Source organism: Tamandua tetradactyla, chromosome 2 (assembly GCF_023851605.1).
Source record: "Tamandua tetradactyla isolate mTamTet1 chromosome 2, mTamTet1.pri, whole genome shotgun sequence".
NCBI classification, from domain to species: domain Eukaryota; kingdom Metazoa; phylum Chordata; class Mammalia; order Pilosa; family Myrmecophagidae; genus Tamandua; species Tamandua tetradactyla.
Window position 1 is genome coordinate 205,562,456 of NC_135328.1, and position 14,669 is coordinate 205,577,124.

The following is a 14,669-nucleotide window of genomic DNA, read 5'->3' on the forward strand; positions in this document are numbered from 1 at the left end:
GTGTTGGAGCTAAAATTAAAACCCAGGTTTTCTGGCTTCAGAGCTTGAGTTCTTCCCACCATGCCAAGTTGCATATGTTGTAGTTGTTATTAGAAAACTTTTAAATTCTCATTTCTTTTCTATTCTGGGTCTTCTTATCAGTACTGATTTATATGACTCCTCTCTCCTGTATCTAAAATAAAGCACTTTTTGGTTCATTTATAATACCCAATTATTTAAAATTGTCTTATTTTGTTAAATTTGGCTTATTTTATGTATCACCTTAGTGTGTAAATAAATTAAAATACTGATTTTTGTCCCTCCTTGGTCTTCTCCTCTGACGTTATAACTCTTTCTGGAGAGTTTATCTTGAATAATAACAGTTCTTTATTTTAAAGTGAGAAAGATCAGTCTAAAGAAAAAGAGAAGAAAGTGAAAAAAACAATACCTTCCTGGGCTACCCTTTCTGCCAGCCAGCTAGCCAGGGCCCAGAAACAAACACCGATGGCTTCCTCCCCACGTCCCAAGATGGATGCAATCCTAACTGAGGCTATTAAGGCAAGTTTTATTTCAAGTAATTCATCTTAGATTTATTCTACTCATCTTTTGCTTATTTGAAAATGGCTTTCCTCTGTCCACATGTTAGAAATCTTGTTTGGCTTCCTAAAAGAGATTTAATATAAGGCCATCATTGTGAGATTCATGTTTTTCTATTCATGAGCACTGTTGATTTTTTAAAATACCCAGATTTACTACAGCAGATATTCTTAGCTTATCTTCAGAATTTTTTTTTTTATACATAGTCTATTAGGTAAGAGATTTTGACATTGAGTATAGTTATTGTACCTCTCTGTGTACATACATTTTTATAGTTTGAGGCTGTTCTTTTATTAGTAGGCCTTATTTAAAGGCTGAAAATGTTAATTCATTTAACAGTCATTTTAAAAATCACATTCTCTGTGCCAAGCAACACTACTAGTGATAGCATAGAATTAGGCAAGTCCTTGCCTTTCGGAATCTGATTGTGACTCAGGGTAATTGAATAACAGTAAGAATTTTTGTTATGAACAATAATATCATTAGGTCCATTTTCAAATCTGAGTGTCTAATTTAACAGTGGTTATCTGTCACACCTGAACTACAAGAAACACCCTTATAAACCTTACTACTTTGCTTCATCACCTAGTCATTTCCAAAATACAGAAATGATCTTCTTTGTTTACCTTTATTACTGTTATAATCCATTAAATGACATTCATTAGCTGACATGATCATCAGATATAACATTCTCATTTTATTTTTTTGATCTGACCTTGCCTTTATTGTGTACATTTTTCTGATTTATTTTTCCTTATTTATTTCATTTGATCACATGAAATAGCAACCAGAGGAGTTGAAATAAAAGCCAGACTCGCTCTCTCATTCTCATTTACCCTGTCACTAGGGTCTGAGTCAAGATTGGGAAAAGGGATATATAGATCAATTTAACCAACGGTGGTAAACATAGGAATAAATAACTGGTTGTCATTCTCAGTATTCAGAAAGTCGACACTGACCCAGAAACTGGAAAAGGATTTGTCTTCAGGCTTCTCCCTTTACTCCTTCAAAATTTTTACTCTTATCTCATTAAAAAGGCTTTCTTGGCCTAGATAGCTTGAGTGTAGAGAGATCTCTATTCGTTGTGTAACCTTTCTTCAAGGGTTTTACTCATGATAACTTAATTTGGGCTTAAGATTTGGGGAAACATAGTGAGGGAGAAGGGATTAAATTTTGAAATAGTGAAACAAAAAATTAGAACAGTATAAATTATTTTCTGTACAGTATAACGAGTCATGACTTCAGACTATCCATATCCTATTCTGCTATTCTGTGTTGGATAGAAATCCTGATGTCTACTACCATCTTATTGTCAGTTTGGAGGAGCAAAGGATTGTTTGTTTTAGCATCGGAGAGTTCCTTTCTGCTTGATTTTTGCTTTGTGTTTCCTTACAAGTCAGGGATAAGCTTCAGTAGGCTCCAGTAGTTCAAAGACATACTTGAATTTAATGGCCCATGTTAACATGACTTGTTTGTGTTGTTCAACTTTTCTGGTTCATTTGCATGTGTTATTTTTCTTTGTTAACCAAGTGTATATAAAATAACATTTGACCAAGTCTTTATTCAATGAGAATGAATATCTATGTTCAATGGCAATACCAAATTGGTGGACTCTAGAAAAATAACAGATGCTACTTCTGTGTACATCAAAATTTAAGACTATTGACAAAAATTAAACATTTGCCGCCTTGTGGCATGAATGAGCTCTTAAAGTCTTCAAAGGCATTAGTCAGGTGGAGTTCAGAAAAATAGAATACTTTAAATTCCAATAGAATGCCTTCATTGTTGCCCAAAACTCCCCTTAAAACTTTGCCATCTGTAAACCCAGTTTTCTGTCATTTATTCAGATTATATTTGCTTGTTCTCACTGATGACATCTACACAAAACCAGCAGTGAGGCTCACTAAAGCTCATGCCATAGTGAGCCAAATCAGCAGTCCTACAAACTATGGAAACATCTGCTTTCCTCATTTTGATAAGGATCTGTCCTCTAAATATAGAATAGAATTGAAATTGGAAAGGTTCCTCATTAAAACTCAGAATGTTGTTCATGTGTTGCACGATTTCTTTAGCTGTTTTGAGCAATTTGAAACTACTGTTGCAGAAATATTTGGTAATTCTGCATTTCTCCATTGCCATTGTGAACTGAAGTTGCCAGAAATACAGTATCTTTACCCTTCCATTGGTAATTCATCCACTACCAAATTCACTTCTGAAATAATTTATTTTGAAAATATATGTGTCAGACTCTAAATCTAACAAAGAAACAACTAGTTTAAGTAATGTGTATGATTTGATAAATCTGTTTTCTAGGCATGCTTCCAGAAGAGTGGTGCATCAGTGGTCGCTATTCGAAAATATATCATCCATAAGTACCCTTCTCTAGAGCTGGAGAGAAGAGGCTATCTCCTTAAACAAGCACTGAAAAGAGAATTAAATAGAGGGGTCATTAAACAGGTATCAGTTATTCGTTTGGTAATAAGGGTCATTTCGTTACATATTAGCTACAAGCTTTTTGTCTTTTTTGTTTGTTAAAAATAAGTTACGTGATGATGAAATGGTTAAGCTTAACTTAGATTATCTGAGAGTAGATTTTAAAAAACTCGTGCCATTTGCCTTCATAGTTAACTGTTTTTCTAGAAGTCAGTAGCAATAGGACAAAGTGTAATTTTTTTCTAGCTTTTTAAACTCTTAATTGAATTCTCTTTTGGGACTGTGTGTGAAAGCATAGGGTGCTGAAGATGAAAAGTAGAGTTTAAGGAATCGTACTATTGAAACAATAAAGAGGATAATTGCTCATGTCTTAGATTTGTTATCTGAGGCCTAATTTTTGTGATTAGACTTGGTACCATTATAAATTAACTTTGTAAATAGATTCGCTGTAACCTACTAGATTCTAAAAATATTTCAGCCTGTTATAAACATCAGAAAAGCCTGCATGAATTGAGACTAATACCAAAACCAGTATTGATTTCAGGCATCAATGCATGTTATTTGGCATAGTGCATCAAAGCATTCCTTAGAATCGTAGAAGTCTACAGCTGGAATGGACCTTATCTTATCCTCCTTTTCAGAGGTTCAGAGTGAGGAAAACTACAAGGGCTCCATGGTTGTGGCAAAAATGGTTCTAAAAACCTAGTTCATTACGCTCCAGAGTCCTTTCTTCTATAGGATTAATATAGAATTTTGTGCCACTCAAACTTTTAAACTCTGCTTAGGAACTTTCAACAAATACTTGGTTCTACAAATATATTTTCAACGTCTCCTGTATGCCAGGAACTTGGGAGGGTGTGGGGAAGCCGAGGGGTCCTCAGTTGATAAAACAGAGATTCCTGCCATTTGGGGCTCGCATTCTAACTTCTTTAGAGTGTTGTAAAGTACTATTTAAAGGCCTTTAAAATTATCATTGATTTAAAGGTTTTGCTTAGCCAATATAGTTACTTGAGTCAAAGACCCATCGTATAACATGATATATGTCAGCTCTACTAATAGGCTTGCTTCGTTTTTCTTTATGTAGTTGTGACCTATTCTTGCCTTATAGACTGACCCTCCATTTGATTCTTAAGCAAAGTTAATAAACTGAAAGCAATTCAGCTTTAGTGTGACATTCATAGCAGTGTTGATAAAGCTAAAATGTGAAAGACTGGGGATATTGTGAGTCAAAGTTTTATGAAAGTGCTTTGTAAATGGGAAATATATAGTAAGACTTCAATATCATCATGTGTATTGTCTAAAAAAAGTATTATATAACCTTTCCCATAAGCAACAATAAATTGTCATTGGTAAACAGTGGGAAACAGTATGGCCTCAGCTCACTATGCTTTAAACTTTTTACAAAGGATCTACTTTCCTTCCAAGACAGTGAGGAATTTTCTCATTTTTCCTATTGGATTGTATGTCCTCCTTCCATAGTGTGTTTCTTTTGGAAAACTTGTAGTAGACTGTTTAACCTGGAATCACAATGGCTTTTATTATCAGTTTTGTAGAGAAGGAGGCAAAAGCTTCAGAAGGTCAACTAGGTTGTCCGGTATTGAATAGCTAGATGGTACTATAAATAGGATTCAGTCCCAGGATTCAGTCCAAGTCTTTTGACTCCTCATCCACTATTCTTTTTTTTCTGAAAAATTAAGCAGCAGTTTACATTAGCTTTTGCATCACCATGCCCACTTAGTCTAGTGTAAAGTTGTAAATTTGAATACCAAGATAATTTTAAAAGAAAATACCAGTTTTTGCAACTAAAATTAATTTGCTGTAGGTGAAAGGAAAAGGTGCTTCAGGGAGTTTTGTGGTTGTCCAGAAAGCAAGAAAAACATCGCAGAAATCCAGAAACAGAAAGGTAAGAAGACCATGCTACAATTTGAACACTGTAATTCTATTTCTTTTTTGTTTAACTTTTTTTTGTGAAAAATAATAAATATTCAAAAAAGCAATAAATTTCCAAGTACATTTTAGCAGGTAGTTTATACAACAGCTTTTAAAGTTTGGTATGGTTTACAGTTCCATGATTTTTCATTTTTCTTCTAGCTGCTCCAAGACCCTGGAGATCAAAAAAAATCAATATATTGATTCAGCAGTGGTATTCATCTGTTAAATCCTATCTTCTCTATTTACTCTTCCTTCTCTTTCTTCTTTTTTGTGAAAAATAGCATATATACATAAAAGCAATAGATTTCAAAGTACATTGCAACAATTAGTTGTAGAACAGATTTCAGAGTTTGTTGGGTTGCAGTTCCACAATTTTAGGTTTCTATTTCTAGCTGCTCTGAGGTACTGGAAACTAAAAGAAATATCATTATAATGATTCAGCAGTCATACTCATTTGTTAAACCCTACCTTCTCTGTATAATTCCAACCTTACTTTTGATCTTTCTCCCACTCTGGAGGGATATTTGGGCTATACCCATTCTAACTTTTTCATGTTGGAAGGAGCTGTTGATAATATGGGAGGGGGGATGGAACTAGTTAATGTTCTGGAAAGGCTGCGTCCTGTGCATTTCAAAACTTAGCAGATCCAGAGACTTGTCTGGAGGTTGTAGGTTTCTGGAAAGTTAGCCTAGTACATGCAACCTTTGTGGAATCTTATATAATGCCCTAGATATTATTTAGAATTGACAGGAATGGGTTTGGTTTGAGTTTGGCAAGTTATGATACTAGCAATGTCTAACTGAAGCTTGCCTAAGAGTGACCTCCAGAGTAGCCTCTTGACTCTATTTGAACCTTCTCAGCCACTAATACCTTATTTGTTACATTTCTTTTCCCCCTTTTGGTCAGGATGGCATTGTTGATCCCTTGGTGCTATATACTATTTCTACTAAAAATTATAACGTTTATTGGTTGTTCACTATGTGTAAAGTCTACCATAGCTTTTTATTTTTATATATTATTTTTAACTCTCAATCTGAGGTTTTTATTTCAAAGAAATTGTAATAAAAGTGACATTACACAACCTGGCATAATTTGTTTGGATAATGGAAAGAAGTATTAGTTTTCTATTGGTCAGTTAGTCTATTTGGCAATTAGACTTTAGAAAAGGAAAATGAAATGTGATCTTTTTGAAACTTGAAATGCTGATTTGTAAAACCCTTGGGTTGTATATAGAGCGTAGGAACAGACAGCTGTATTCCATAATGATGATAAATTATTTGATATTTCATTTCAGAAGAGTAGCTCTGCATTGGATCCAGAACCTCAAGTAAAATTGGAGGATATCCTCCCACTGGCCTTTACTCGCCTTTGCGAACCTAAAGAAGCTTCCTATAGTCTCATCAGGAAATATGTGTCTCAGTATTACCCTAAACTTAGGGTGGACATCAGGTATGCACCTTTGGCCTAAATTTTAAAACACACAGGCTTTTATTTACTAGACATGAAGAACTCATTCATTGAGCCCTTTTCTCTTGAGATGTTAGAAAGATTAATATTCAGGAGGGATTACTTTTAGCTGAGCTAGGAAAAAAATTATGTTTTTCTTTTCAAATTTCCATATGTAGTTTCTTTTTCAAACCCAAACTACATGTTCTTTAATAAGACCTGAATAGAGTAACTCTTGATATTGTCAGGTGTTAGAGTATTTGATGTTGAACTCTCAAATGTTCATTATTTTTTATTTAGTTATGGTTGAGAACATAAGAGAATCAGGCTTCTGTAACACTTAACCTCTCTGTAATAATAGCATAATAGCTGCATCATTTAAACATATAATGTAAAATCCTGAGAAGTTTGATAGTAATTCACTTAATAAATGGCTGCTTAAAAATCATCATGACTTATCATTTAGATTACCACATGTGCTCAGTTGCAGATCCATGCAAACATACTGTTTAAATTAGCAAACCACTGAGTTTGTGTTTTGAGTGTTTTTCTGAGTTCTTCATTATGATGACTTTTGGAAAAGTGTTTAATTCCATTAATATACTGAATGAACATTATTCTGATACAGCTTAGTGTGTTAGTCTTTACATGCATTACTAAAGCATATTGTTAGAATTGCTGAGATTTCAGTCCAGGTGCTTCATTTTCAAAAAAGCACTTGCAGTCTTAAAAGCACCAAATTAAAGAGTTAATGAAATAGTGCAAAAGAAAAGGAAATCATAAATGCAAAAAATTTGAAATTCGTATCCTGATATTTTCATGCTTGTTATGCCCTGAATATGGTGGTAAAAGCCACAGATGCAACTGTGGATCAAAAATGCATTATGATGCATTTAAGGAGGAAAAGACATTGGTTTTTTTTTTTTTAACATGGGCAGGCACCAGGAATCGAACCCAGGTCCTCTGGCATGGCAGGCAAGCATTCTTGCCTGCTGAACCACAGTGGCCTGCCCAAGACATTGCACTTTTATGTCCCTTTACTCTACTTTTTGTTAACTGGATTCTGTATGCTTCCTTGGCTTTTTTCTTTCCTTATTTTCTCTTCAACTTACCTAAGACAGTGTTGTTACTGGTGTAACTTCACTCCTTGTGTAGTTTTGTGAAATATTTCCCATGGTTATCTAATGATGAAACACAATCGGCCTGATAATAGATTGGTTGTCAACCCAAAGATACTAATGAACCTGAAGGACTGATCTCATTAATACGTTAATAGTAACTTTTTTCTTTGAAAATCTTTTTTTTTCCCCTTTTTCTTTTTTTTTTTTACTAGCATGTTTTGTAATTCTTTTGAATTTTTTTGTAACAATAATTATGTCTTACAATTGATGTATAATTATTAAGGTGGTACTATTAACTATTGTCAATAGTTTACATAGGTTTTTTTCCCCCATATTCCCAGCCTTTTGTTCATACATGTCTTTATTTTATTACTCATCTACTCATACACTGGACAAAGGAGCTATCAGTCACAAGGTTTTTACAATCACGTGGTCACAAGATGAAGGCTATATAGTTAACAATCATTATCAAAGATTAAAGCTACTGGGTTACAGTTCAACAATTTCATGTATTTCCTTCTGGCTGTTCTAATACACTAGAAACTAAAAAGAAATATCTGTATAAGGATGAGTCAGTACTCATAATGATTTGTTAAATCCTAACTTCTCTGATACAACTCCTCCCTCCCATTTGATCATTCATTCTTCAGGAATATCTCGGCAATGACCATTTTAACTTCCTTAAGCTAGAAGGAGTGTTGACTTTATGTGATAGAAGAATGAAATTGGTTGATGTTCTTGGAAAGACTCTAGTACCTCTGGGTTTCAGGGCTTATTTGGCATAGGAGCCATTTGGAGGCTTTTATTCTGAAAAAATAAACTTAATAAGTAAAACTTTTATAGAATCTTGGATAGAGCCCAGGGTATTCTTTAGTGTTTTTAGGAATGCTGTTGATCGGGGCTTGGCATATTATGGCAATTTGCTTTATCTGACTAAACTTACATAAGAGTAACCTTTAGAATGACCTCTTAGCCACTGCAACTTTGTTTGGTTTCTCTTATCCCTTTTGGTCAGGAAGGCCTTGTCGATCCCATGATGCCAGAGCCAGACTTATCCCTAGGAGTTATGTCCCATGTTACCAGAGAGATTTAAACCCCTGTGAGTCAATGTCTTACATACTGGAGAGGGTGAGTTTATTTGCAGAGTTGGGCTTAGAGAGAGGCCACATCTGAGCAATGAAAGAGGTTCTCTGAGGGTAACTCTTAGCTGTGTTTAAAAGTAGGCTTAGCTTCACCATTACAGAAATAAATTTCATAAGGGCAAGCCTCAAGATTGAGGGTTTTGCTTATTAAATTGAGAGTCCCTAATGCTTGAGAGAATATCATTAATTCCCAAGGTAGGTGAGTTTAATACTTGCATGTTTTTCTCTCCAGTCCCTCAAGGGACTTTGCAAATACTTTTTTATTTTCTGCCCCAAATACTCTGGAGTATATCAGGATATTAGAATAGCCTGTATGGAATAGCAAAATCTCATTCCTTATTCTAGGTTCCATGCACTTAGGATGTTTAAATAAATTGAACAGACAGGTTAAATCAGATGTTGTGCCACAGAAAATTCAAATTTTGGGCAAAACAAATATCTCTTCCTTTGGTCTCACACAGAAGTTGAACTTTTGAAATACAGACAGTAGCATCCTTTATCCTGTATTCTGATTTACCTTAGTCCTAACCAGTCAGTTTCATTCTTATCTCTAGTTGAAGTCTGATATCTTTTTACAGCTTTTTTAACAGTTGCTACATGGAGTAATGCTGACATTCAGAGCTGCAGAACTCTGAGTCTCAAGTGTCACACTGATGTGCAGATCCCATGAAACTCTTATCAGGTTATACATTAAGAGCACAGCATCTCAGAATTTAGAAATAACAGTTAAAAAACTCAAGAGTAAATGTGACTGCTATAAGAACTTGCAATCTAGGAACCTTTACAGTGAACCTTACCGAAGATTCTGTACTCCTTAATCATCAATTGACCAATCTCTCTGCCCACTCACTATCTCTTTATAATCTATGCTCTTGGATTTGATTCTGAGTTTGCTCATTATAGTAGTTTATATTAGTGAGACCGAAAAATAATTGTTTCATTTTCTTATAACTTTTGTGAAACCGTATTGATTACCTCTGCTTCAAACTATAGTGAAGTTTTGTCAAACACAAATTTAACATGAAAATTCAGCTATATTTACTTGGCCAAACAAAGAATGGGAAAAATGCACTGTAAAAGTATGAGTTGTCTATACTTGCTGTCGACAGTTTCTCTCCTCCCACTTTCTCTTAAACCCATTTTATTTGCGCTTCAGCCACCTCTTTACAAAGATACTCCTGTCAGGGTTATCAGTGTCCTCCACATTGCAAATTTCAGTGGTCAGTTTATAACCCTTAACTTCTTGCTGGTCCTTCAGCAGCATCTGACACCATTGATGACTCCCACATGCTTGAAGCACTTTCTTTTGCTTTTCTGATTTTTCCCTCTGCCATGTAATAACCCCTAGCGTAAAAATCCCATGGGGTTAGACTTTGGGCCTCCTGGCTTCTCTAGCCATACTCATCCCTTGGTGCTTCCTTATACTCTCAAAGTTTTTTAATACTATTTATATATTATTTACAAAAGGATAAGTCTGGTCCATACCTTCATATATCCAGGGGCCTACTCAGCATCACCATTTGGATGTCTAACTTAATTTGTCCAAAACTGAACTCTTGATTTCACCTCCATCCTCAACCCCCACCAGAGAAAGTCCCTGCATCTTCCATATCTTTTCTCATTAGCAATTGAAAAATTGATAAAGCCAAAAACCTTGAATTTGTGCTTTTTTTTTTTTTCTTTTCTTTTTATCCCATACCCGCATTAACCTGTGAGCAGTTACTTTGGCTCTGTCTTTAAAATATATCCATAAGCAGATGACTTCTTACTCTTTTCTTACAGCTCTTCCAAGCCATCATTGCCTCGCACTTATTTTAGAGCAGTTACCTCTTAACTGCTTCTCTCATGCTCCCCTGTAGTCTGTTCTCAACATAACAGTAAGAATGAAGCTTTTTGAAAATGTTGGTTAGATCATAGCACCTTTCTGCTCAAAACTCTTTGACTTTCCCAACCCTTTCAGAGTTGAAGCCATCCTCAGTGTTTTGTTATGTCATCTTTTTTTTGTAACAGACCATAAACAGCATAACTTGTAACTAAAAAAAATTATTTGACACCATTGAGTTCCCTCAACTGTCTTCTGAAAGTTCTGTGCACGTGCTTGAAGTCTGCCCATATCACTCTCTACTTGTAATTATTTATTATTTGTCCTTGTATTTTAATACTCACTTCTTGCCTGCCATTTGGTTTTGATAATTTAGATTTTTTAAAAAGCTACATTCCTCTTAAGACAAAGGTTTTATATTAACAGTATAACCTATTTTATTTTTCAGGGAACTGTATTTTCTTAGGCTGACTTTAATGTTTACCAAGAGGCGATTTAGTTTTTTTTTGTTGTTGTTAAATATGTGTGTATTTTACAAAGAAGTCTGGAAATTTTGCCTCAGAATTCCAGAGTTGGATGGGGCTTCTAAATTACCCATCCTTTGCATTTACACGGTTTGGTCATTTTTGTGGGGTTAGTGGGTAATATGATAGGTTTTTGAAGTGTCCTGGCAATTTGGAAGTTGGTTTTGTATGATTAGAATTATACATGTAATGACTGAGTTTTGCTTGAAGAAAAAAAAAGCTACTTGTTAAGGGTGCCAGCAATTTATTATTATTTTAATGTTCATTTCAATGAAATACTACATAGGAATCAGAATTTAGGACCTGGAAATAAGTATCTATTTATTCAAGTTTTTCTTTTTCATTGATATATTTATCTCTGTGTTCTGTTTTTCTCTGCAGGCCTCAGCTATTGAAGAATGCTCTACAGAGAGCAGTAGAGAGAGGACAGTTAGAACAAATAACAGGCAAAGGTGCTTCGGGGACATTCCAGGTTAGAGGCCAAAGGTTTGGTTGTAGAAAAGCAGTTCTCAAATGTTTTGGTTTCAGGTCTTCTTTGTTCTCCAAAAATTTAATGAGGACCCCAAATAGCTTTTCGTTTATATGTGTTATATCTATCAATATTTGCCATATTAAAAATTAAAATTGAGAAAAGTTAAATATTTACTAATTTGTTTAAAAATAGCAGTAGCAAATCATTATGTGTTAACATAAAACATTTTTTATGAAAAATGAGTACATTTTCCAGAACAAATAATTTTAGTGAGAAGGTTATCTTTGTTTATTTACATTTTTGCAAATCTGGTCCATATAGAAGATAGCTGGTATCTGTTCCAATATGATACATTGGTAAAAGCCTGTGAAGAAAATCTACCCTCACACAGAAATATATTTGAAAGAGCATTGAATATTTTAAGATAATTTTCAAGTAGTTGTGGATATTCTTTTTTGATACAACATGAAAATTCAGCAAACGGTAATCTTTTTTTTTTTGAACAGCCTTATTGAGGTATGATTTACATACCATAAAATTCATTCATTTTAAATTACAATTTACAATTCACTCATTTTTAGTAGATTTTTACAGTTGTACAACTATCATCACAATCCAATTTTAGAACATTTCTGTCATTCAAAAAAGATTCCTTCTATCAATTTACAGTCACTTCCCTGTTCCCACAAGGAGCCCTAGGCAGCCACTCTATAGATAGATTTCTGTTTCCTGTACATGTAAATGGAATCATCCAATATGTGAATTTTGTGTCTGGCTTCTTTTTTTGTTTGTTTGGTACGTACTTTTTTTTGTTTGTTTTTACAAACACTGCCCCCCACCCCCAGTAACCTCTAATTCATTTTCTATCTCTGCAAATTTGCTATTTCTAGTTATCTTTTATAAGTGATAGCATAAAATTTTTGACCTTGTGTGTCTTATTTCACTGAGTGTAATGTTTTCAAGATTCTTCCATGTTATAGCATGTATCATAACTTCATGTTTTCATATATCCAAAAAATATCCCATTGTGTGTATGTACCCCATTTTGCTTATCCATTCATTTGTTGATGAACTCTTGGATTGTTTCCACCTTTTGTGAATAGTGCTGTGATAAGCATTGGTGTACAAGTATCTGTTTGTAACCCTATTTTCTCTTGCTTTGAGTAATACCTGAAAGTGGGATTATTGAGTCAAGTGGCAATTCTGTATTTTACTTTTTGAAGAACTGCCAAAAAGTTCTTTCCACAGTGGCTGCACCATTTTTCATTCCTACCAGCAGTACAGTGGAGTTCCAAGTTCTCCATATCCTTCCCAATACTTGGTATTTTCTGTTTTTTTAATAATAGCCATCCTAGATGTGAAGGGGTATCTCATTATGGTTTTAATTTGGATTTCCCTAATAGCTGATGATGTTGAAAATCTTTTCTTGTGTTTACCGGCTATTTGTATATCTTTGGAAAAATGTCTGTTCAAGTCCTTTGCCCATTTTTTAATTGGGTTGTCTTTTTATTGTTGCGTTGTAAAAGTTCTTTATATGTTATGAATGTTAAACCCTTATCCAGTGTATGGTTTGAAGCTATTTTCTCCCATTCTGTATTTTGACTTTTCACTTTCTAGATAATTGCCTTTGATGCACGGAAGTTTTTTATTCTGATTAAATTCAAATCTATCCATTGTTTCTTTTGTTGCTCCTGTTTACAGTGTCATAGCTAAGAATCCATTGCCAAATTTCAGATCATGATGATTTGTTCTTGTTATCTTCTAAGAGTTCAATAGTGTTACTCTTATAATAAGGTTCTTGACCCATCTTGAATTGATTTTTGTATATGGTGTGAGGTAGGAGTCTAACTTCATTCTTCTGCATGTCAGTATCCAGTTTACCAGCAACACCATTTGTTGAAAAGACTATTCTTTCCCCACTGCATATACTTAGTAGCCTTGTCAAAAATCATTTGGCCTTATGTGATGCAGTGGTGGCTCAGTGACAGAATTCTCACCTGCCATGCTGGAGACCCGGTTTGATTCCCGGAGCCTGCCCGTGCCAAAAAAAAAAAAAGAAAAAAAATTCACTTGGCCTTAACAACAACAAAAAAAATCAGTTGGCCATAAATGTGTGGGTCTGTTTCTGAACTTTGAGTTCTCTTCCACTGATCTGTTTGTCTATATTTATGCCAAAACCATACTGTTTTGATTTTTGTTGCTTTGTAATACAGTTTGAAATCAGGTTGTGTGGATCCTCCAACCCTGTTCTTTTTCAAGATTATTTTGGCTCTTCAGGTCCTTTTGCAGTTCTGTATAAACTTGAAGATCAGTTTTCCCTTCTCTGCAAAAAAGGTGCTGGAATTTTAATAGGGATTGTACTGAATTTGTATATTGCTTTGGGTAATATTGACATACAAACAATGTTAACTTTTCCAGTATATGAACTAGCAGTATTTTGTAGTTTTCAGTATATAAGTATTTTGTATACTTAGATTTATTCCTAGATATTTGATTTCTTTAGTTGTGTTATAAGGGAATTGTTTTATTAATTTCCTCTTTGAAGTGTTCATTACTATTGTATAGGAGCACAATTGTATTTTGTGTGTTAATTCTTGTGCCCTGACATTTTGCTGAATTCATTTATTAGCTCTTATAATTTTCTTGTGGGATTCTTTTGGGGGTTTCTACATATAAGATTATGCCATTTATAAATTGAGACAATTGTTTTACTTCTTCCCTTCCACTTTGATAACTTTTATCTCTTTTTCTTGCCTAATTGCTCTGGCAAGAATTTCAGGTACAATATTCAATAAATAGTGGTGTAAACAGGCATCCTTCTCATTCCTCATCTTAGGGGGAAATGCTTAAAGTCTTTCACCATTAGGTTTTTCATAAATGGCCTTTTTCATCTTGAGAAAGTTCCCTTTTCCTACTTTTCTGAGTGTTTTTGTTAAGAAGTAGTGCTGGATTTTATTAAATGCTCTTTCTGCATCTTATTTAGATAATAATATAGTTATTTCCATCATTCTATTTATGTAATATATTATGTTGATTGATTTTTGTATGTTAAACCCAACCCTTGGCATTCATGGGATGAATCCCACTAGGACATGGTGTATAATCTTTAATATGCCATTAAATTTGGTTTAACGATATTTTAATGAGGATTTTTTGTCTCCATATTCGTAAGGGAAATTAGTTTGTAATTTTCTTTTCTTT

General features: G+C 34.2%; 1 protein-coding gene across 7 annotated transcripts in view; it reads left to right on the forward strand.

The window, feature by feature from the left end:
* HP1BP3 (heterochromatin protein 1 binding protein 3) overlaps nucleotides 1-14,669 on the forward strand; it is a 52,342-nt gene that overhangs the window by 9,819 nt on the left and 27,854 nt on the right. For all 7 annotated transcript variants that reach the window (XM_077150991.1, XM_077150994.1, XM_077150997.1 and 4 more), the window contains 5 exons: nucleotides 378-537; nucleotides 2,890-3,033; nucleotides 4,832-4,912; nucleotides 6,236-6,390; nucleotides 11,378-11,468. In XM_077150991.1, coding sequence (XP_077007106.1) covers nucleotides 378-537; nucleotides 2,890-3,033; nucleotides 4,832-4,912; nucleotides 6,236-6,390; nucleotides 11,378-11,468 — 631 coding nt within the window. The remainder of the gene's footprint in view (nucleotides 1-377; nucleotides 538-2,889; nucleotides 3,034-4,831; nucleotides 4,913-6,235; nucleotides 6,391-11,377; nucleotides 11,469-14,669) is intronic.